Here is a 23,472-nt window from a genome sequence, read left to right as displayed (position 1 = left end):
TTTTTTCCCATCTACACATGTTGCGCGTAAGATTTTAGTGATAGCTCGTGTAGTAGTTATAACGTAATTACATTTTAATTATACTATCATTACTAAAAATACTTGCGGCAGATTTTTAAGATATTCTCACTAATAAAATTGTGCCATCCCTCTCACTACACACAGAGCGGGCAACGAGACGCACATGTAGTTGCTAGCTATCAACGGTACCGAGATAGAGTATTATTAGGTACTACTCCACAGAGTGTTAGTTTAGTGATATTATACCTCCTAAATCCCGATTAGCACTAGAAATACCTCGACCTCATAATACCTTTTGAAGAACCGAAAATTTCCCTTTTCCTACTGTTTCTGATTTTACACTAAGCACATTATGTTCATTCGGCAACCCTTGTCGGTTCCTTAGAACAACTACATGACAGAACTAATAAAATTTTGTTTTTTTTTAAACTAGGAAGCAGAGCTCCCCCAATTTCATTAAGAGAAATGAGAGCTACAAAAGTCTTTACATGCTACTTAAACCAGTCTAATAATAAAATCTTGTACTCAACACAGGACATACTTGCCCACAATCTACAGCCAAAAAGAATTAATGGTCCCTCTAGATCGATGTACTGTATGGTAAATCATTTGCTTCATCATCCTTTTTGTAAAAGATGTGGAAAACCAGAAGAGGATGTATATATATATTCCTATGCATGCTTTCACTCATCATCAAGACCTGGTATGTACAATAAGTTGACGTCGAACATAACTGGGCTGCTTGGAGCCACTCTTGGCCTTCCAGGAGCTGAAGTAAGGCCCTTCGGAAATGCTAGCTGTTCAGATCAAGAAAGCACGAAAAATCAAATTATCACCCTCCTTTCAAATCTCTGTGCTAAGAGGGGAAAAATGATGCCATAGCAATGGCTGCAATTGTCTGGCCCCAAATTTACCACATCTTTCATTTTCTCTTGCATAATATTTGTTGACATTGGGGAGTTTAGGCTACTTACCGGGCCAGGTATGTATAATCGCCGTAGTCCTCCAACCTTCATTGACAATATCCCTTCATCAAGTCCCTTTATCACCTAATGTTTACCACCACAAATGGATGAGAGAAAATTGAATTGTTTTAAAACATTTTAGTTAGAAGGCGCATAGTGTGTTTTCTAGAGGGTAGTTTGGTTACTGATGGTAAAATTCTGGATTTCAGTTTTTGAATTCAAAATTTTTTATTCAAACTCTTGGCATGGCTAAAGTGTAATGGAATATAAAATAAAAAATCTACCATATATATTGTTCAAAGAAAATGTGTAGTACACATTAATAAATTAGTGTACCAAACATTTTCTTGCAACATAACCTATGGTACATTAATGTTTTATTAATAATATGAACTACACATTTTTCACGAAGCATTATGTATGTTACATTAGTGTATTTCATATGCAATTTACACAGGCATACCAAGAGTTTTAATTTGAAAACCAAAATCCAGAATTTAACCGGCATGTTCCAAAAATTTGTTAGCAGCTTGTTACCCTCAATTACTAGTTTATAGTAGAATATTTTGGATTCAATCTTTTCCAGATAAAAGTGGTAAGTGGTTGGTTGCCCTTTTTCAAAGGGACCAGTTGGTATTTTGTTCTGAAACTAATATTCAAAACCTTGGTTCGTACTCTTTAACATTTAAGTTTTAAATATTAATTCAAATTGTTCTGGGCTGTTATACCGATAGCCAGTCGATGGCTTAGGATCGGTAAACCAGCCGAGATTCTGATTCATGGTGCAGACGCGATCAAATATATGAACCGTATATAACTGTAAATTACAATTACAGTCATCTACAGTTCATGTATTTGATCAGTTTGTAATTTTATTACTCACATTTCAGTGGTAATATTTCAGAACACAGGCTACAAAGTACCAACAGGAATATGTAGGGAAAAAAAATAAATACCTGTCCTGAACCAACACGGAATATGTAGGGCTGCCCCTTTTCCAGAGAACTGTATACAACAGACACAAACAAATTTCAGCTTGCAGCTTGCAAGTGTACTTGAACAGCATCAACTAATCTCGCCTATATAAAAGATGGTTAGTTTGGCATCAAAAGTTCAGTTCGCACCTGTCAAATATCTGTCCATTCGGTACCATGGCAACATAATTTGCAGCAACCTAAATGGTAATCAAAGAGAAAAAAAAGAAACAGATTAAGAGCATGATCATGAATTGTTTTATGTACAGTTTCATTCTTCTCTATTCAATGAAATTGGCGGGTCGCCGATTCGTTCAAAAAAAGAAGAACATGATCATGAACATCTGCACTGTGAGAAATCAAGTGAGCACCTGGAAGCCAATGGGTGGACTTGGGCCTTCACCCACTTTGATATCCTTGTACTGAAGACCAGACTCTGTAGTCACCATAGGCACCTTGGGCATGCAACATGGTGAGTTAGTTGCTGAGATTTAGCATTGATTAGATGATTAACATTTACTAATCTCAGTGCAAAACATGATCTTCCATTCATGCTTAGCTCAAGCAGGGTTGAAATGTTCCTAACCACAAAACAATGCAAGAAAGAAATTGCAGGTAAAATTTGAAACAAAAAATCGATCGGAGTAAGTACATTTTCGAGGTCCTTCTCGCAGGCGGCGTCGCAGAGCTTGGGCTTCTCCTCGGGAGGCAGCCCGGCGGCGAGGGCATCATCGAACGCGGCCAGGCCGAGCGCGAGCGCCGACGATACCCCCACGGCCACTCCAAGAACGCTTCTCCGGGACCGGGTGGTGCTGGTACAGACCACGCCGCCGTCATCCACTCCGCGCTGCGGCGCCTCACCGGCGGCCTCGCACCTGCAGCAGCAGCAGCAGCATCGCCGCGCTGCTGAACTCAGCGCCCTGCTGCCTCTGAACGCCCTGCCGTCGGGAAGCCACGGTTTGGAGGAAGGGAAGGGGCGGCGGGCCGAGGGGAGGAGGAGCGGCGAGGCGGCGGCGGAGGAGGAGGAGGAGGAAGCGGTTGCAGCCATGGTGGAAGAAGAAGAAGAAGAGGAGGAGAGGAAGGCGAAGGAAGCAGGTACGGATCAGGAGACGTGGGAGAGGAGGAGGAAGACGATGCGAGAGCGAGAGTGGATACTGGATAGCGCAACGCAACGCATGCTGGGCTTCGCCTTCGCGCGCGGCCTCCACCACTCGCTGCGTCCCGAACTGAAATGAAATCTTTAGCTTCCGGGTGGTCCACGTGTCAGATCACAGGTCGCTCTCTCTCGCCTCTGCTTAATAGTATAGCTACTAGCTTCAATTCATCTATAGCCAATCTAATAGCTAATTTACATAATAGTTGCTTACTATACCATTAATATACGGTCCCACCTGTCATAGACACATTTTGGAGTCCGTGCTGCAGCAGGCTACAGATCTGTAGCCCGCTACTTTTCTCTCTTATCTTTTATCTTATTAAAATATGTTTATAGCTGGCTAATAGTCTGCTATTATACCTGCTCTTAGAGCAAGTTTAATAGTATAGCCCACTACTAGCTCTAAATCATCTATAGCCAATGTAATAGCCAATTCATACAATAGTTGCTTACTATACTATTATATCTGGTCCCACCTGTCATACACATATTACGTCTTGGAGTCCGTGCTGCAGCTGGCTACAGATCTGTAGCCCGCTGCTCTTCTCTCTCTTCCTTTATCTTTTTAAAATATGTTTATAGCTGGCTTATAGCCTGCTATTGTACCTGCTCTTATAAGACGCATAGGGACGGCGACGGCGGCGTAGGGGGAGCTTGACTCTTCTCCTCTGCTGTCGGTCTGAACTCACGCGCTGCTCGTCTGCTCCTCGAACACATTGCCGAGGGGAAAAGAAACGACGAGGTTGGAAAGGAAGAATATGCATTTCTTCCCCCCTTCTTTGTTCTATATACATTGTGCACAATCTCAATTCTGAACTCTGAACAAGTGGTTATCACAAGTTCAGAAGAAATACAGTAATAATTCTGAAGATTAATTTGCTTGTATTCAATTGGTGTCACGGTGACACTGGTATCGCAACATTTCTTTGCAGTAGGCAGTAGCACCATCCCAAGCCAGCCAGATTCTTTTTCATAATTATACTTTCGGTAATAACATGTGTCAACTGTCAGACAGAAAACACATGATCAGAGAAAGTATAAACACAACTGCATATACATTGCAAATTTGCGATTATGCAGCTCAATCGCTGGTTCGTAATCCCTACTACCACCGTAGGGTTTATTCTTCTGACATAAAACATAAAAACATGGCCAGATTGCAGGGCATGGACGAATTATTGTACAAAAAACATCATCCTGGCAGTATTATATAGTTGATGCGATCAAACAAGCTATTCGAGTCGCCAGATGTTCTAATAAATAGAAGTGGAAGGTTCTTCCAAGTGATAGAAAGTGATGATGGGACTCCTGACAGCGTGGTGCAAATGATTGCTCTGCTGATATTGAGCTTCCTCTCACATTATCTAATTAAACTGAGCTTCCTCTCAGGTGCAGCAACCAACCAGCTGCATATATTGTCAGTGAACTGAAAATAGGCTCTCCTGGAAGCTGCACTGAATATAAAGGTGGTTGAAACGATGCAGAATCCAAACGCAAATCCCAGCAGAGTAAACATGTATGTCAGCGTGTCAAAAATCTCATGATGCTTGTGTTTGTCGCTGCCCTTGTGGCAGCTTCTTGTAAGTGGAGCCCCACAGAGATCTTCATTTCCCAAAAAAGAGTCTCCTTCAAAAGTCATAAGTTGGTTTCCATATGGTATCTTTCCTGAGAGGTGGTTGTAGGATAGATTCAGGAAGCTCAAAAATAACAGTGACTTCATGCTCTGAGGAATTGGGCCTGATAGATCATTCCATGAGAGATCAAGTGATGCTAACCAGGCCAGATTTCCGATTGTTTCAGGAATACTTCCCTCTATGTGATTCCTTGATAGATTTAAGGACGCTAGTCTGTAAAGATTTCCTATTTCACTGGGTATCTCCCCGATTAAATGGTTCTCTGAAAGATCAATACTGGTAAGGAGGAATGATATCACGGAAGTAAGTCTGTAACCTCTGAAGGTTGCCTGTAAAGTATCTTTGTACACAGAAAAGTAAGCACCCCCAACGCCATAAACCATGAATTGGAAAAAAGGCGATGAGTCCCATTCTAGATTTCGTGAGAGCAAGGACGTTAGTTTTCCCAGAGAACGTGGTATAGAGCCAGAGAGTTTGTTGTTACTAAGATCCAGATATTGAAGGGCATGAAGTTGGGATAATTCTTCAGGTATTTCACCGGAAAACTGATTTGACCCTAAAATCAGAAGTAGTAGAGTTTGTAGGCCATTGCCTATCCATGTTGGTATGTATCCTGACAAATTATTCTCTCCAACGTCAAGGACTAACAATCTTTTACATGACTGCAATGAGGTGGGCAACAATCCAGATAAGCTGTTCTTGCTGAGATGCAATGCTGTAAGGGAACTTAGAGAGCCCATAGTGGATGGTATTTCACCCCAAAAATTATTGCTGGAGAAGACTATGACATACATACTGGAATTCATACGCCAACAATTTGGAAGTTCCCCTGAAAGATTGTTATTGGATATGTCAATCAGTTCCATTGATACCATGTCACATAGATATGCCGGGATTACTCCACTGAGAATTATGAGAGAGTGACAGGTATTGCAATTCTTTGTCTCCAAAGCTTTGTGGTAATGATCCAGACAAGTTGTTGTGGGATAGATCCAGCACTCGAACACTATTTGGCATATCAGGAATGTATCCCTCAAGTTGATTATGCCTAATGTTCAGAGTTATCAGCATTTTTGATCGCACCAAACTTGCAGGCAACTCACCAGTTATGTTGTTCATCGAGACATTTAAGCTAGCCATTGGCGAAGAGAAGTTCCAGATCCAATCTGGCAATGCACCCCTGATGCCTGCACTGCCAAGATCAATCATCTTGATTCTAGTTTGTGATTGCAGCCAGGTTGGAAACTGTGGTCCAACCAGGCAACCATGCAGTCCTAGCTTTGTGAGCTGAAAGGGTGGAAACCAGCTATGCTTGACTACAACCTTGAAAGAATTTGATGCTAAAACTAAAGCATCCAATCTTGATAAATTGGTAAAGTGGAGTTCTGATAATTCACCAATAAGTTTGTTGAAGGAAATATCCAAGTATGTCAAGTTCGATAGCCTGCTAATGCTAGTTGGTAATACTCCAGATAATGAATTCTCACTGAGATCAAGAACTTCTAGACTTGCCATGTGCTCGAGCCAACCAGATAGCTGTCCAGTTAATTTGTTATCAGCAAGGTTAAGGATCTGCAACTTCTTCATGCAGGGAAACATGCTCCTTGCTGCTTCTGAGAGATTTCCTGACAAAATGTTTCTAGAAAGATCTATGTGAACTAAGTTGCATAATCTGCTCATTGACCGTGGTATTGCTCCATTCAGCTTGTTGTTCCCTAGTCCAATAAACTGTAGTGCTGCTAGTTTCCCTAGCTCATCAGGAATCCTGCCTGAAAGTTCACAACTAGACAGGTCCAAATCTGAAAGGGAAGATAGATTCCAAATCCAATCTGGTAAGGAAGAATTCAGTTCATTATTCTTGAGATCAATTACTTTAAGGGCAGTGAAGTTGATCTGAGAAACAGAATTAAGGTCCATAGCTGGAAGGTTTGCATCATTCAAGCGAAGCACTTCCAGCAAATGAAGCATATTCACAGCCTGCAGCCAATCCACAGAAGCAGCAAGGTACAACCAACTAAGGTCGAGATACCTCAGGGAAGTTAGCTTCGAAACCCACTGGAAATCGTCCGCAGTGATCACATGAGAACCAGATGAGCTCAGATCAAGAAAGCTGAGCCTTGACAAGTTGCCAAGCTGAGGAGGGACAGTCCCACCAAAACCAGCATGCGAGAGATCAAGATACCTCAACATCTTGAAACAGCCGATGAATTCTGGGATGGGCACCCCACCGAAGTCACTTTGACTCAGGTTGAGGTACACCAATCTTGTCAGACCAGACAACGATGGATTGATCTGACCATTGAGAGTGTACTCGCCGAGGTCCAGCTTGATGACATGGCCAGTCTTCTTGCTGCAGCTCACACCACTCCAGCTGCAACAGTTCTCGCCATGCCATGAGTGCAGCCGCCCATCAGGATCCTTGATACTGGTGTTGAAGGCAACCAAAGCATCCCTCTCTGTGGAGATGCACGCAGCTATCTCCCTGAAATTGATGGTTAAGCACAACAGAGCCAAAGCAATAAGCAATCCATTCATAGTATTTCCCATGTTGGTGGATAAAACTGTCAGTACTCAGTAGCTGGTGGTAGAATAGAGAAGATAGGTCGAGTTGCACCTAATTGGATAAATGGAAGTGCTGAGATGAAGACTTGACCAGTTGACCTGATGACCTCTGGTCTTCGCTGCTAGTCTAGTCTTTCTGCATTTTTAGTCATCTGAAAAACTTGCTTTCCTGTGTATTAATTGCATTTTGCAGTAACTGGCCTTTTTGGCTTGACGGCCAGGGAGGAACTGCAATTACCGTTCGAGAAAAGGGTGTACACAAGGGATATGTTTGCTGAGATTAAAGCAGTACCACCTGTACACTCTGGGAGGTTACAAACTTACAATTACTGCACTCTAATATTTTTTTTGATTGAAAATACTATCAGGCCTTGCCTATATATTAAAGGACAAAGAGCATTCTTTACTGCACTCAATATTATAATTCACTCAAGAAAAACCAATGTTGTGGTCAGCCTACCCAGGTTCAATTCAAGTCGTAGGATTGGCTAGGGTGATGTAGAGCTCATGTTTAGTTTTCAGATAAAAAAGGCAAGTTCTTACTCAATTTGCTTTTATACTTGGATTCACAAATTGATCTCCTCTTCCCGGGAAAATCTATATCTTGCTCATTCATATTTATTGGCCTGAAATTTCTGGTAGATCTAAGCACTGCATTCTCAGCCTGACTAACATCTCAGAAAATGCAAATGTTACTGAAACATAAACCAATCCCCTCCTGCTAAGCCTAAGGCACTAGGGTAGTGAAGTGAACTAAACTACGAAAGGATTGGCACTAACGAATTTACAGCGGGATGTACAGTAATCCGGAAACAGTAAATCGCACAGAGGAAGAAGCCTGTGCGGCCATAAACCTGCAACCCGAACTCCCAAACCCCTAGTTGCGTACCTCGCAGCGGAGACCACTCCACGCTCCGCCGCCGGAGACGTCAGCCGGCAAGCCGCCACGGCGAGCAAGCAGCACGGTGTTGGAGACCAGTTTGCCGCCGTATCCGCTCCACGGGTAGCTCGGCGAGGATGAGGGCAGAGCCTACTGTCGGAAGCGGCGCTTTGGTTGAGGGATCTTCAGGTGAGGGTACCTGCGGCGGTGACCGGTGGAGCTACGCCTGGAGCGGCGGCCGCCGGCGGCACATGCTCGCCCTATTCTATTCGATATTGGGCTTCCCGTTCATGGGCCTTCAAGTTAAGCAGTTTCTACTTGGAAAAAGTATACTTTGACTCCCTCAACTATCACCCGAGTATGATTTATGTCCTCCAACCACAAACCGGGTATATCGACTCCTCCAAGTATCAAAACCGGTGCAAACAATGTCTCTCGGTGGTTTTGGAGGTGGTTTTGGCTGACGTGGTGCCTACGTGGCGGTCTTGACCGAGTCTTTGTCCTACATAGAGTTTACGTGGCATTAGAATAAAAACAAAAATTAAAAAAAAATGTGCGACCATATGTCATTCAAATATATATATATATATATATATATATATATATATATATATATATATATATATATATATATATATATATATATAGTAAATTTGTTTGGTGCTCTATGGTGTCCGGGCTCCATGATTCAAATTGAGTATATACTCAATTCAAATGAGTTTGAAATTTTTTCAAATGTTTAGGTATTAACATTAACTACTTTACTAACTAGTTCAAAACAAGTTCGAACTGAATTTAAACATGTTTTTATTAGAATTTGATTCTAGGTATATAACATCCAAACATATAATTAGTTAGGTATGTAATATTGGATTGTGAAATAAAGTTAAATTTCAGTTGTTTTGTTGATAGGTATGGGTATGAATCGAATACTTATAACTAGGTATATATATATATATTGTGAGACCCACTGACATGTGGAACTCATATATCATCCTCTCTCGTTCCCTTCTTCCTCCCCATCTCTCTCCCTTATAGCTCACGGGAGCGGTGGCGGTGGGGACGAGGCGAAGGGGAGTGGCGGCGACTGTGGGTGTGGGGAGCGGCGGAGGGTAGTGGTGGCGGTGGGGACGAGGCGGTGTGGAGCGGCGGCGGTGGCGCAAGCACGAGCACGAGCACGTCGGTGGTGGCGCAAACACGAGCTCCTCCTCGAAGGACACCGTCCTCCTCCTCCGCTCTCCTCCGCCAGTCCGCCGCATCCTCCCCGCAAACCACATCTTCTGCCTTCTCCTCCTCCTCCGACCGCCGCCGCTGCCGCTCCCCACCGCCACCGCCGCCACCGCTCCCCTCGGCCTCGTCCCCACCGCCACCGCTGCCGCTCCCGAGAGCTATAAGGGAGAGAGATAAGGGAGAGAGAGGGGGAGGAAGAAGGAAAGAGAGGGAGGATGACATGTGGGTCCCACAATACTTTTTCTGTGTGTGTGAATGACATAGGGTCCCACATATTTTTTTATTTTTGTTTTTTCTAATGCCACGTAATGATGAACCCTGAGTTCCTCTCGACACTCAAGGCTGTTGTTGGCCCGATCTTTCGGTGAGTTGTGATAACTACGATTTGGGAGAAACGTTGACGATCCGACTACAACCGTACTAGACGTTGTGTTGCGCCTTAGCGATCGATACACCTCTCCGTGGGTTGCTGATCTTGCCGGTGCAGACCAACCCTATTCCTGCAAGCAATCGAGAACAAGCAAGAACAAGATATAAAGCAACTGAATTGCTAGATAGACAAGACACACAAAGATAAATTGATACACTATAAAGTGGGGTTCCGAACAAGCAGACGGACGGTCTAGCCGACACGCGCGCTGCAAGCGAAGTAGCAATGGCTAAACTTACAATTAATCAAAACCCAAGAAACTCTAAAGGGGTACCTAACTATTTAAGGAGGTGGGAGGACGACCTAAGGGAACCCTAGGGTCGTGCTCCACCTGGTTGGGGCGCACCCCACATGGGCCCCACTTGGGCCGGGGTCCCAGACGAAGTTACAAGCCCATAGGCCCATTATAGGTGACGCAGCACCTTCTTTTTGTGATTTCGGCCGACTGGGATGGAATTTGGTGATGAAGCTGGATCCATTGGAAAGATGACTCCGAGAGCTTTCCATCAAGTACTCATGGACCCAAAACGGAGCTCGCATGCATATTTGGCGGCCGTTTGAAGTTGACACTGTAGGAGGTGGCCGAACTAGATTGCAGAACTTGGACGGCTTGATCTTGATGTGAACGACGGTTGTATCTATAGTAGCCATGGTCACATCATCCTCCCCTTCTTCACGGAAAACCGTCCTCGGTTTTTCCATATGGTGCTCTTCGTGTAGTCCATTTAAAACTACCTGTTTCTTCCAATCACAACAAGACAAACTCGAGATAATTTTGTTAGCAATAACATTTCTCTCCAGCTTGCATGTTTTATCCACATGTACAGGAGGTTCTAAATCTGAACAGATGTAAACTCTATGCACCAAATATATTCCTCTATCATTATATTCACCAAAGAGATGAAAAATAGCGTTACTTGGACATGGCAAATCAGACTTAGCAAATAATTTCTCCTTCAAATTATCGAGCTCATGAAAATCAGCAAACTGAACATAGCCCAAAGTATTTAAAGAAGATGTCAATTCGCGTTCCTCTACTCTATTAGCAATGTGAACAACATGCTTAAAATCAGTGCAGTTAGTATTAACAACAGGAATAACATGTTCATTCACTAGTTGTGGCATGGATATAAGTGAAGCATTATCGCACAACTCTTCTTTATCACAAGGAACAGCAAGTAAATCAACTTGTGACAAAGGCAACTCAGCAATTGATTCCACTAATGGTTGCTCTACTATAGCATGAAAAGTGGACAAGTGTAGCTCACCTTGAGAATACTCACCTTCATTTCTCTCAGCACCATGTAATTTACCTTGCGAACTTTCTTCAGACATCGCAGGTGCTTCATCCTCTTTCTTCTCAAGTATACCATTCTCCTTTTCTTGGATGTGCTGATCTTCCTGCAAAACGTTAGTAACAGGGGAGACAAAAGATTTCTCCTCCAATGTTTGCACATCATCATTACATAAGTATATTGGGGATTCAGAAATAGGAGATAAATCACATTGGTCATGCATCCTCGCCTTTGATATGATCTGACTCTCAATACTACGAGCAAGCATGAATAGGTGCCCAATATGATTATATGTCACATTATCAAGCAAAACCTGAATTTCAGAATTAAGCCCATTGAAAAATCTACGCATTGTATTTTCATTGCACTCTTTGAGACCACTGTAGATGATACAGACCTTAAATTCATAAATGTACTCCCTAACAGTTCTATCACCTTGTTTCAGATGTTCTAATTTCTCCCGAAGAGTACATTTGTAATAAGATGTCACAAAGCGTTTTCTCATCATGGTTTTCAATTCATCCCAAGTTTCAGGTTTATTATTAACATAAGTCCACCAAAATAATGCAGAAGAGGTAAACTTATTACTAGCAGCCTTAATCATTTCAGCATCAGAAAAATCATATATATCAAATTCATTGTCTACTGCTAGCTCCCAATCAATGTATGCAACAGAATCATACTTCCCATCATAGAATGGTAACTTAGATGCAACTTGTTCAAAATTATAGTCATGTACCTCATATGCATTACGTGGAGAAGTCGTCATATCTTGTCGAAGGTGTAGATGTCGATGTTCTCGTATTCCCTTACACAATCCTGCCATGGTTAGTAGAAAACAAGAAACACACAAGAATATGCACGCTCCTATCAACTACTAGGTAGTGGCAGTTCAAATATCACACACACTCAAGCTTTTAACCAAGCTCTTACAAGTTCTTACCAAAGCAAGCGGAATGGTGATGTACACCGACTCAACCAAGCACCCCAATGGAGTTTGGATGTATCGATGCCTTGGCAAACACTTGCTATACGGCTGCAATCAAATCTGTGGAGCTCTGGGTAGGCTTAAGTATGTAGCAAAGGAATAGCAAATGCTCAAATCAAAGAATGCAAAGTTGAATAATGGTTCAAAGTCAAGTACCGTGCTGGTCCAAGGCTAGAACGTACTAGAGACACGAGCCTAGACACAAATGATACCACAAGACAGCACGACTCAAGCACAACTCTGATACATGAAAATGGTCTCAAAAATACAACTGATTTTCTCCTTCCTTTCTTTCTTTTTCTTTTTTCTTTCTTTCTTTCTTCTTCTTTATTTTTCTTTCTTTATTTTTCTTTCTCTTTTTTTTTTGGTGCGGCTTTTGTTTTCTCTCTTTTTTTTTTTGCACCTTTCTGCCTTTTTTTTCTTTCTTTTTTATTATTTTTTTAAACAAAAGCAACTCAAGGACCTGAATGCAAGATTACAGGGACTCAAATGTAAATATAAAATATACAGGGACTCAAGTGTAAAAGTGCAAACCCAAAAAATAAAATTATACAAAAATAAAATGCTGAATTTATGCCGGTTCCGTTTTTGCAAACAGATCTCGATTCCGACACTCTAAAATTTTTCATCAAAGTGTCTAGCAACTCACGGTGTACGGTGGGGAGGTGGAGTAGTACGGTTGGGAGGTGGTGAACTGGTACGGTATCCAGGAGTTCAGATTTGGTGCAAGAGATAAAACGGGAAACTGATTTTCAGCCAATCCAATCTACTATCTCTTTCTGGATCAAACTTGCATACTTCCAAAAACCGATTTGGTAACTCTTCTTCCTCCTCTCTCGCGCACAACAGAACAGCACGCACGGCACAGAACAGGGACAACCACACGGCAAAAACCTTAGATGCAACTCAATAACACCAAAACCGACCGACAGAAACTTCTGAAAACTACAAAAATCGAACCCAGGCGGTGAGATGAGTCCGTTTTCGTAGGTCCTGACAAGAACAAAGATGATGGTGGCGGTGGTGACCGTGGTACAAAACGTGACCAGAACTCGAAACTCTAAACGGACTAAACGCTAAGACCAGCAACACGACTCGACAATGCAACACAAAATTCAACAAAGCAAAACCTGATAAGAACTATGCAATGGCACAATATGGCTAGGTATAGGATACAATTTTTTTTATGGCAATTTTCTGGTAATGGGTAGATAAAACTCACCGAGCAACGAAAGCTCTGATACCACCTGATGAACCCTGAGTTCCTCTCGACACTCAAGGCTGTTGTTGGCCCGATCTTTCGGTGAGTTGTGATAACTACGATTTGGGAGAAACGTTGACGATCCGACTACAACCGTACTAGACGTTGTGTTGCGCCTTAGCGATCGATACACCTCTCCGTGGGTTGCTGATCTTGCCGGTGCAGACCAACCCTATTCCTGCAAGCAATCGAGAACAAGCAAGAACAAGATATAAAGCAACTGAATTGCTAGATAGACAAGACACACAAAGATAAATTGATACACTATAAAGTGGGGTTCCGAACAAGCAGACGGACGGTCTAGCCGACACGCGCGCTGCAAGCGAAGTAGCAATGGCTAAACTTACAATTAATCAAAACCCAAGAAACTCTAAAGGGGTACCTAACTATTTAAGGAGGTGGGAGGACGACCTAAGGGAACCCTAGGGTCGTGCTCCACCTGGTTGGGGCGCACCCCACATGGGCCCCACTTGGGCCGGGGTCCCAGACGAAGTTACAAGCCCATAGGCCCATTATAGGTGACGCAGCACCTTCTTTTTGTGATTTCGGCCGACTGGGATGGAATTTGGTGATGAAGCTGGATCCATTGGAAAGATGACTCCGAGAGCTTTCCATCAAGTACTCATGGACCCAAAACGGAGCTCGCATGCATATTTGGCGGCCGTTTGAAGTTGACACTGTAGGAGGTGGCCGAACTAGATTGCAGAACTTGGACGGCTTGATCTTGATGTGAACGACGGTTGTATCTATAGTAGCCATGGTCACATCACGTAAGCGCCACATAGGACAAAAACTCGGACAAAACCGCCATGTAGGCGCCACGTCAGCCAAAACCACCTCCAAAACCACCGAGGGACATTGTTTGCACCAGTTTTGATAGATGAAGGAGTCGATATACCCGGTTTTGTGGTTGGAGGACATGAATCATACTCGGACGATAGTTGAGGGAGTCAAATTATACTTTTCCTTTCTACTTCTGGGCTGCAACTTCATATGGGCCGTCCAAGAATACAGGCTTCGGTTTGTTCATTCATGGATTGGAGAAAGTATACTTTGAGTCCCTCAATTATGATCTGAGTATGATTCATGACCTCCAACCACGAAACCGGGTATATCGACTTCTCTAACTATCAAAACCGGTGCAAACTTTGTCCCTCAGGGGTTTTGGAAGCGGTTTTGGCCTACGTGGCTTTGTTGACCTGTCTTCATCATGCGTGGCATCGACGTGACGCTTACATGGCATTAGAATAAAAAAATAACGAAAAAAATGTGGGGCCCATTTGTCATTCACACAGAAAACAAATTAGGGGACCCACTCAAATGTGGGCCCCACGTGTCATCCTCCATGCATCCCCGGTCATTCCTCACTCTCTCTCTCCATCCCATCTTCCTCGTTCCTCTCCCCCCCTCTGTATGTCCTTATCGCCGCGTCGCCCCGCAACAGTGATAGCCCCGACGTCGACAACCATGGTTATGGCTAAGGCAGCTGCGTTAGAGACCAAGGGAGACAGAGAAGGACAGACGCCGAGGCCAGAGCAGCAAGGAGGGTGTTGATGCAAAAAACACACATTGGCCTGGAAGATCTGCTTAACTCCTGAGCAGGTCCAAAATCTTGCTTTTAGGTTCGTGAGCGTGCCAGTTGATTTGATCCTGCAACCAACAAGAATAAAAGACAAGAAAAACGAGGTTAAATTCATAAACGATAGCCGATCGGCTAGGAGCCGATGACATATCGTCCATCATTAAGCAGATGTTATTGGTGATAGATCGGCAATGAAAAATGAAGCAATATAAAACTAAATCTACTCGATCGGCTGTAGATATTAACGATATATAATCCTTCTCTCAATGCATATTTGGATTAAGTGATTGGGATAGATCGAGCATCATGTCGAGACAATATAAATCACATAGATTCAAAGATACAATAAGATGACGATTATATGAACGTTTATAACATAGCTAATCAAATAGATCTAGCATGTATCGGCTAATACTCCGATACCACTTTATATTAAGATATTAAAACAGACAAAACATATTAAGCAAAGGCCTAATATACTCTAATGCAATAAGATCTTGATATAAATGGCTGATATAAATGGTGGATTTAGCATAACAATCAAGCATATAAGATATGAAATAGCTAAATCAGGTAAGATTGGCTGAAACCCCGATGCTATCTCTTTCAGTTATCATAAAACATGCTAGATATTATAGTTATAGATATTACTTAATAGATCGAACTCAACCGATGCAGCATTAATCATAAAAATAAATACAAGATCTAGGCAAGGTGATGAAAACCTCTAAGAGATGGTAGATATGCGATACAATCTAGATTAATAACAAGATTTAACTTTATCGGCTGCTCTCTAGCAGTAAAAACCAACCGATTGTGAGTTAAATAACGCAATCAACAAAGATTATGAAGCATATATGATAACTCGACGAATTACATAAACAAGATTAGAGTATCATAAAGATGGAAGCACTAATCCAGAGAACGCAAACCGCCATGACAAGTTTACCTCTAGTTGAAGATCGAAATCGATGCAGCTCAACCCGAAAGCAAGAACTCGTCGAAACAAACGAAAGTGAAAAAGGGTGGTGATGCGCCGAGAGTGTTATTGAACCGTTATTTCTAGATTACACGGGTTCGGGTCATATTTATACCCGAGATACATGATAGGTCCTTGCCGGACACGACTCTTATCTCTAACAAACTCTAAGATACACATAAGTCTTTACGGCAGACTTTTGCCCAAACATATCTCTAAGGAAATTACATAAAATATCCTAATTAAAAGATACAATTGCCTAACTGAGAGCTTATCTCCATCGTTGCAATACTTGTGAAGCACGTTGACCGATTCCAGAAACAGTTTTACAACCATCTCAAAAGAATCGGCTTCATCGGCCGTATCGGCTGTCCCCTGTCCGACCCATCTTAGCCGATGCAGACTCCAGCCGATGCCTTCGCAGCCGATGCGCACTCTGTTCTTCGAACGCAATCCTTTGCTAAATCCACTTTGATTCCAGTACCAAACTTGATTCATTTCTTACCAAATTTGGTCGTTAACAGAGGGACGGTTAGGCGCGGAGCGAGGGGAGTGTCGGTGAGGCGATGGCGACCAAGGGACAGAGGTCGATGGGGTTGTTGACGGTGAGGGAGGCGACGATGGGCACCAATAAGAACGCCATGGGGAGCTTCGTGCTACACAACGACATGTGGTCGCTCAGGTCTGGCACTAACCCTGGTGCCATGCGATGGTCCATGAAGAGGAAGACGGATGAGGAGAAGAAGAAGGGGGATTCGGGGGTGGTGCTGGCGTGAGTGGTGGCGGAGGACGAGGAGGCGACGCTTCAACTGGCGGCGGCGGTGGCGACAGAGTAGACGGCTGCAGGCTTCCCTCTTCAATTTCTCCGTCGCTCGATGTTGTGACCGGCGATCCTCCGCTGCCTTTGCCCCTACGCCTGCCTCCGCCGCCGACGCTCCGGCCCTTGCCCGCCTGCTGCCCGTCGCCGCTCCAGCGCCCGTTCCCCACGAACAACCGAAGGGTAAGAGATAAGGGGGAGAGAGAGTAAGGAGGAACAAGGAAAGGGAGGATGACCTGTGGGTCCCACAATATATTTTGTGAATGACAAATGGGTCTCACATATTTTTTGTTATTGTTTATTCTAGTGCCACATAAACGCCACGTCAACGCCACGTGGGATGAAGGCCAGGTCAATAAAGCCACATAGGCGCCACTTAGACCTAAACCACCTAGAGATAAAGTTTGCACCGGTTTCGATAGTTGGATGAGTCGATATATCCGGTTTATGGTTGGAGGTCATGAATCATACTCGGATCATAATTGAGGGAGTCAAAGTATACTTTTTCCTCATAGATTCACCAGGCGAAGTCATGGGCCAGATCACAGATAAGTCTAAATCGAATGAATCACTTAAGAGTGAGATAATTTCATTAAATATAGTAGGCTAAAAACTGTACATTGTGAAAATACAAAACAAAAAGGAGATCTAAGATATAATTTGTGCCAGGCGTTTCGCTCCTGCTAGAGCCCAAGTCTTGGCTCTTCCTTGATTTTAGCTTCAAGGGAAATTGTTCGGACCTCCAGGTTCCAACCCCTCGCACTCGTTTTCTGCGCGCACGCTTTTTAAACTGCTAAACAGTACGTTTTTTAAAAAAATGTTTCTATATAAAAGTTGCTTAAAAATCAAATTAATCTATTTTTTTAAAAAATAAATAGCTAATACTTAATTAATCACGCGCTAATGGACCGCTCCGTTTTCCGTGCGCTAAAGATAGGTTCCCATCTTCCTCTAGCGAACACATCGGAAGGAGCAAGGTTCTAAACTCATCTCCTAGGTTCCTCATGGTGGGTTTCCAGCTATATCCACCAACCGTGGATTGATGTCGGTTGGTCCCAATTGGTCGGGTTGATGTGCACTCTATACTCCTTTAAAAGCCTCAAGTTATGGTGGTAAGTCACCTTGCTATTGCTTTTATAAATTGTTCCCTAATATTTTTTAATATTATGAAATAGTACAACATTTAGTTTGAACAAGTGAATAACAGATACTAATCAAATAAACAACCAAGTGATACTAAGATATTTGATTAAAAATTATAAAATATATTTGATAAAAAATATTTTGTTATGGTATATTATAATATTTTTTTCTCTTTTGCCCATGGTAAAGCAAGCGTATAGTTTAACATGAATTATGCAATCAACTTTTTTTTGCCAAGATTAATGTTCGTTCAAATTACTTATTTTAGTTCATTTTTTTGCCCGGATTAATCAACTCGATTTCTGTCCAAGTTCGTCTCTAGTGACCCGTGGTGATCATCGTGGAGATCAGAGTTCATGCTGGGATTTGTTAGTCAGTGACACGAAAAATTCTTCATTTGTTAGTCAGTGACACAAAAATTCTTCAATTTCTCACTCTACTGAGGCTGTATTTAGATCAAAGTTTGGATCCAAATTTCAGTCCTTTTCTATCACGTCAACCTGTCATACACATACAACTTTTTAGTCACATCATCTTTAATTTCAACCAAAATTCAAATTTTGAACTGAACTAAGCACAGCATGAGCAAGTGTAGACGCATGCAGAGAGTTTTTCAGCCTGTGCTGCTTCCCGGAACCCCAGCAACCATGAATTTCAAAGTCCAATCCACGGCCAAGGACAGCAGCCTGTCGCCATTCCCATTCGGATATACGGAACCCACAGAATTCAACAACGAACTCCTACTTGATTGACCATAACAGAATGAAGAATATATTACTCGCCTTTTGACCTGTCCAACACAGTTGATGTCATATGCTAACAGTGTGCTACTTCGTTCTTTTCTTTCAAAAAGGAGGCTTACTTGAACCTTGCTGGTACAGATTACAGAATGATTAGCAGATAAACACAGTACGGCAATAATTTTTTTTAGTCTGATACGATCTTTCGTAGAACCGATTCAGACATGCTCTGAGTTTTGATTTTATTACATTATCTCTTGCATGAAAAAAACATTGATAAATGTCCAAGTGATTACACAATCACATGGAATTTTTTTTATAAAAAAAAATAAGGATTCAGCATGCGTTTTCCAGGTCCAATATCTTGACTTCCCACAGGTAACAGGTCTGCTCACAAATCTGCACTGGGTCAATGTTTTCTCCGCACAAGTTTGCTCTTTCCAAATCCATGGCTCCACACAATCTCTCCACCAACTCATTTCGACATTTTTCTACTGAACACATGCGTCAACTGCTCCAGCCAACACGCAATCAAAATGCTTACAAATCAAACCGCCTCTCGAACTACATATAGAGCAGAACACCAGCCAAAATGTTTCAGAGAAAATTTCAGAGTTTCAGTTTGGTGTTAAGCTCTCTTTGTCTCGGCCTCTGAATCTCTGAAGTTTCTGATGGGTTCGTGGAGGAGACAGGCTCTTGCCGTGTTCGTGCTCGTCGCCGCCGTGGTGGCCATGGCGGATGCGGCGAGGCCGGCGCCGGCGGAGGCGGAGGCGCGGCTGGTGGACTGCGGCGAGGGGGGATACGAGTCGATGGTGTACCCGGCGATGGTGGAGAAGGCCAAGGAGACGGTGGAGCTGCTGCTGGCGAGGTTGCCGGCCGGACCGAGCCCCAAGGGACCCGGCCACTGAAGATCATTGTGATGATTACAGTTTTTTTTTTTCATTTTTGTTCATAGTTTGATTTCTCAGAAAGAGAGAAACAAAAGGTATTCTTTTTACCTGTATATGATATCAGTAGGAATACTGGATGTAATTAGACAGTGAATTTACTGATTGCTACGAAGGTTAGGATTCTTTGATATGGCTGCTGTCATTGTGGTCATGTGTTGTGTTGTGTGTTCTTGCCCATTCGGAAGAATCGGAATCACCAACGAAAACTTTAGCTCTGTTTCCCATGCCTCGAACATATCGAAATATCGAGAATGTGGAAGTCTAGAATTAATTCATTCAATTGGGGCCAGAGGTTTGAACAATGATCAAAAGAGGGGGAGAAAATTGGAAGACAGGTGACAAGAGGTTTGAACAATGATCAAAAGAGGGGGAAAAAATTGGAAGACAGGTGACAAAAAAAAAAGTTAAAACACTGCCCCCACGCAGGATCGAACTACGGACCTTCAGTTTACAAGACTGACGCTCTACCACTGAGCTATAGGGGCGCTTCTTGTAGGGTTATTGTGTATTTCTTATTTATATTAATTTATCATTCAGTCGACAAGATGGAATCTCTCCGTAGAATTGCATGGATGTACAGTCAGGTTTGATCATGTGGCTTTCCTGCTGCATTTTGTCTTGAAACTTCGTTTATGGGTACGGATCTAATCTTCGGATATGCGGTAGTAGTATGTAGATGAGCAACGCGGTTATGAGATTGCTTATGCAATGGTGTTTTGATTATCTCTCTCTCTCTCTCTCCAGATTAATATCCAAACGACTTAACCTGACACGGACTCCGAGTCCGATTCCCACACGAGTTCGTGTCCCTGATAAATTCAGATTCTGGCGATGATGAGAGCTCAAGCAATTCGCAAGCTAGCGCATCGTCGCCATCGATCAGAGGGCATTGCCGCCATAGCCACCTTCGCTTCTTCGTCGTGTGATCCGGCGTCACCGGCGGCCATGGCGTCCCTGTACGCTCCGCGGCTGACGAGGTGGCGCGTGGCGACGTCCGGCGGCGGCGTCGTGCGCGACTGCGTGGAGTACGACGGGAAGCCGCTCTTCTTCCGGCGCGAGGACTGCCGCCGCCTCGTCCCCGACGACGAGGAGGACGCGCGCGAGTGCCTGGAGATCGCCGGCGAGGTGTTCCCGCTGATGGAGGAGAGGATGGTGCCGGCGGCGCTCCACGGCGGCGGCGGCGTCCGCGAGGCGGCGCGGTGCGTGGAGTACGTCGACGACGACAGGGCCGTGCTGCTGCTCACGGTGACGCCGACGACGGAGGGGAAGGAGAAGGAGGTGGTGGTGGTCGACGGCGGCGGCTACTACGACCCCGACTCCGGCACGGTGGAGCACGTGGTGGACGTGGAGGGCGCACGTGAGGCGTACGTGCTGCTCGTCTCCGTTCGCGAGGCGCTTAACCGCATCGTCCGCATCAAGAGGCTCAACTGATCATTATATTCTACTAAATCCCTAGGAAATTTGATTTGTATTTGATAGATTCTTATTGTTTGTGGGGAAGTTTGTAACAAGTTTTGTGCATCGAAGCCCTCTGTTATTCTGGGTTCTCAACATTATAGTTCAAATTAACTTCGAATCATACTGAAATCGTCGCAGTCCTAGTTAGTACAGTGCAAGTATATACCATGCTGCTGTTACATGCTTTTTTTACCATACGAATTCACAGTTCTTGTACGATTTTTATATATTTTTGAACGAACAATTATTTATATATTACAAGTAATTTAAGAATGCATATACTCAAAAGCTTTGGAATTTTGTTTACATGTATCCGTGCGCCAACTTACTCTGCCACTGTCACTGCTCGTCCCGCGCGCGGCGGCTCAGCGGCTTCCATCTCCTGCAGCTGGCTCGCCGGCTGCGCGTGCCGGTAGATCGCCGGCGGCGGCGGCGGCCCGGTGGTGCCGCCGGCGCCCCACATCTCGATGTCGTCGTCGGTGGTCGTCGGGCTGTGGGGGTGGTGGTGGTGGTGGTGCGCCGCCGCTCCGGCGACGTTGAGGACGAGGCAGCGCGCCACGGCGCAGATGAGCAGCCTCGCCGCGACGACGACGACGACGACGATGAGCACCGCCAGGAAGTAGTCCAGCGCCGACCGGTGCACGCGCTGGCATTCGACGACGCTGATGCAAACCATTTCTTGCACTTGCTTGCTGCTTAAATTATGCTGGTATGCATGCAAGAACAAGAAGTATGTGTGCGAGAAGTTGCAGGGACAGTGAGTGAACTTGTAGCTGATGATATATTTTTATTTTTGGGCCGTGTGATGAAAAGCTGGAGAAGATTTGGATTCGTTGCTTGGCTTGGCAAGAGGATAGAGAGATGTTTGAACCTGTACCTTCCTTGGGGCTTTTGGGATCTAGTCGCATTTCAGACAGCGATTCATCAATGGCTTTTCGGAATGTCTTTCTGAGAAATGGATCAGCCTCAACTTTTAAAGGTTTAGTACAGGGGATCGACGGAGAAGCTATGATTTTCTTCATCGATTACCAACTTAATTACATGCAGTTACAACATGTGAGTTTTATTCCCAGTCTTGTTCATGCAACATAATACAGCTGAATTTTGTAAAATCCAGCTATGCGAAGCCGCCATTACTGTAGTTTGGATGTGGATTTTCATCTCTCGAGATGTTCCCTTGTTGCTTGCATATCATCTAAATAGTTATCAAAAATTTTTAAAAATCATTGATAACATAGATTAATACGAAATATATCACTTCACAAACATAGAAGGCCAAATTCGAATTCTACAAGTTAAAAAAAGAACAAATTAAACTGAAAATAGTTATCATACATTCGTAGTTATATTTGTTATAACTTAACATGCATATTTGTGAAGTGATATATTTTATATTAACCTTTGTTGTAAATTTTTTGAAAAAAATTTATGACTATTTAAGTGACATACGTGAAAACATTTTCCCTGTAGTTTGTCCAATGTAAGAAATCTACCGTGAAGCTCAAAACCAGTAAACAGTGTAGTTTGATCCAAACTCCATCACTGTAACGTACGATCATTCGATCAAATCGATGATTAGATGCAGGTGGAGATCGATCAGCTAGCGATCTACGGACTGGAGGAGGAGGCGAGAGCTTCACCTCCGGTCTCCTCCTCCTCCTCATCTTCTCCGACCTGATGGGAAGCGACGGATTCAGATGCCGCGTCCTCCTCCTTCCCGTCTTGAACCCGCGGCGGAACGACGATCCGCTGCCTCTTCTCCTTCCTCTCACCGCGGCAGGTGATGATGGAGGACGCCGTGTCCTCGTCGTCGTCCTCGTCTCCGGCGACTGCGGCGGCGTGGCGCTTAGGAGGGCGGTTCAGGGGGAGGGAGTAGCCGGGGGGTAGGAAGCCGGAGAAGGCCCCGGACATGAAGTCGGCGAGGGTGAAGCCGCCGCCGCGGGCCTCCGACCTGAGCGTGACGCGCTCGTAGAGGTCGGCCCTGGCGCGCGCCACCTCCTCGGCGTTGGTGCTCTCCCTCACCACCTTGGATAGCCTGCGCTCCTTCTCCTCCGCCTCCTGCCGCGCGAACACGTTCCGGTGGTACTCCATCCGCTCCGTCAGAGTGTCCCTCGTCGCCCACTCGTCTATCGGCGGCGGCGGCACCCAGATCCACCGTAGGTACTCGCGCCGCCCCATCAGCGACACCATCGTTCGCTCCATCTCACTTATTGAATTGGATTCTGCAGATTTTTCTCGCGATCACAAGTTTATAATAACTGACTTGCTAATCTGATGACTCGAGGCTGACTCAAACGACTCCGTCCGATTCCGATATACACACCAATCCTTTCAGGCCGCCCGCTCCAGTTTTTGGATCGAAATTGTGCTTGCAGTGATAATATTCATATTACTAGCAAACGAGATG

General features: G+C 44.1%; 3 protein-coding genes and 1 non-coding gene across 4 annotated transcripts; 1 reads left to right on the top strand and 3 right to left on the bottom strand.

Annotated features, from left to right (window-relative positions):
• Nucleotides 1-433: 433 nt before the first annotated feature.
• LOC127781501 (peptidyl-prolyl cis-trans isomerase FKBP16-3, chloroplastic) lies at nt 434-3,147 on the bottom strand. Its single transcript, XM_052308462.1, has 6 exons — nt 2,613-3,147; nt 2,332-2,415; nt 2,111-2,160; nt 1,943-1,991; nt 996-1,070; nt 434-818 (listed from the first exon to the last, which is right to left on the bottom strand). The coding sequence occupies exons 1-6, from the start codon at nt 3,006-3,008 to the stop codon at nt 705-707; spliced, it is 768 nt and encodes a 255-aa protein (XP_052164422.1). The 5' UTR covers nt 3,009-3,147; the 3' UTR covers nt 434-704.
• A 2,360-nt stretch (nt 3,148-5,507) lies between these two features.
• Nucleotides 5,508-8,451, bottom strand: LOC127781152 (receptor-like protein EIX2). Its single transcript, XM_052308062.1, has one exon. It carries the CDS (start codon nt 7,295-7,297, stop codon nt 5,627-5,629), a length of 1,671 nt encoding a protein of 556 aa, XP_052164022.1. The 5' UTR covers nt 7,298-8,451; the 3' UTR covers nt 5,508-5,626.
• A 10,788-nt stretch (nt 8,452-19,239) lies between these two features.
• On the top strand, nt 19,240-20,087 carry LOC127783028 (uncharacterized). Its single transcript, XM_052310319.1, has one exon. The coding sequence runs from the start codon at nt 19,329-19,331 to the stop codon at nt 19,563-19,565; it is 237 nt and encodes a 78-aa protein (XP_052166279.1). The 5' UTR covers nt 19,240-19,328; the 3' UTR covers nt 19,566-20,087.
• TRNAT-UGU (transfer RNA threonine (anticodon UGU)) lies at nt 20,021-20,092 on the bottom strand. The gene has a single exon. It is a non-coding gene; the product is annotated as a tRNA-Thr (tRNA).
• Nucleotides 20,093-23,472: the final 3,380 nt, after the last annotated feature.

Source organism: Oryza glaberrima, chromosome 8 (assembly GCF_000147395.1).
Source record: "Oryza glaberrima chromosome 8, OglaRS2, whole genome shotgun sequence".
Taxonomy (NCBI): Eukaryota; Viridiplantae; Streptophyta; class Magnoliopsida; order Poales; family Poaceae; genus Oryza; species Oryza glaberrima.
This window is presented reverse-complemented; position numbering and strand designations above follow the sequence as displayed.

Bases quoted from the DNA above. Each gene is read 5' to 3' on its own strand.
- LOC127781501 (XM_052308462.1), bottom strand. From the start codon at position 3,008: ATGGCTGCAACCGCTTCCTCCTCCTCCTCCTCCGCCGCCGCCTCGCCG. The intron at 1,992-2,110 runs GTGCGAACTGAA...TGTTGTATACAG, and splicing joins AATGGACAGATATTTGACAG to TTCTCTGGAAAAGGGGCAGC. The intron at 819-995 runs GTAAGTAGCCTA...TGATCTGAACAG, and splicing joins GATTATACATACCTGGCCCG to CTAGCATTTCCGAAGGGCCT.
- LOC127781152 (XM_052308062.1), bottom strand. From the start codon at position 7,297: ATGGGAAATACTATGAATGGATTGCTTATTGCTTTGGCTCTGTTGTGC.
- LOC127783028 (XM_052310319.1), top strand. From the start codon at position 19,329: ATGGGTTCGTGGAGGAGACAGGCTCTTGCCGTGTTCGTGCTCGTCGCC.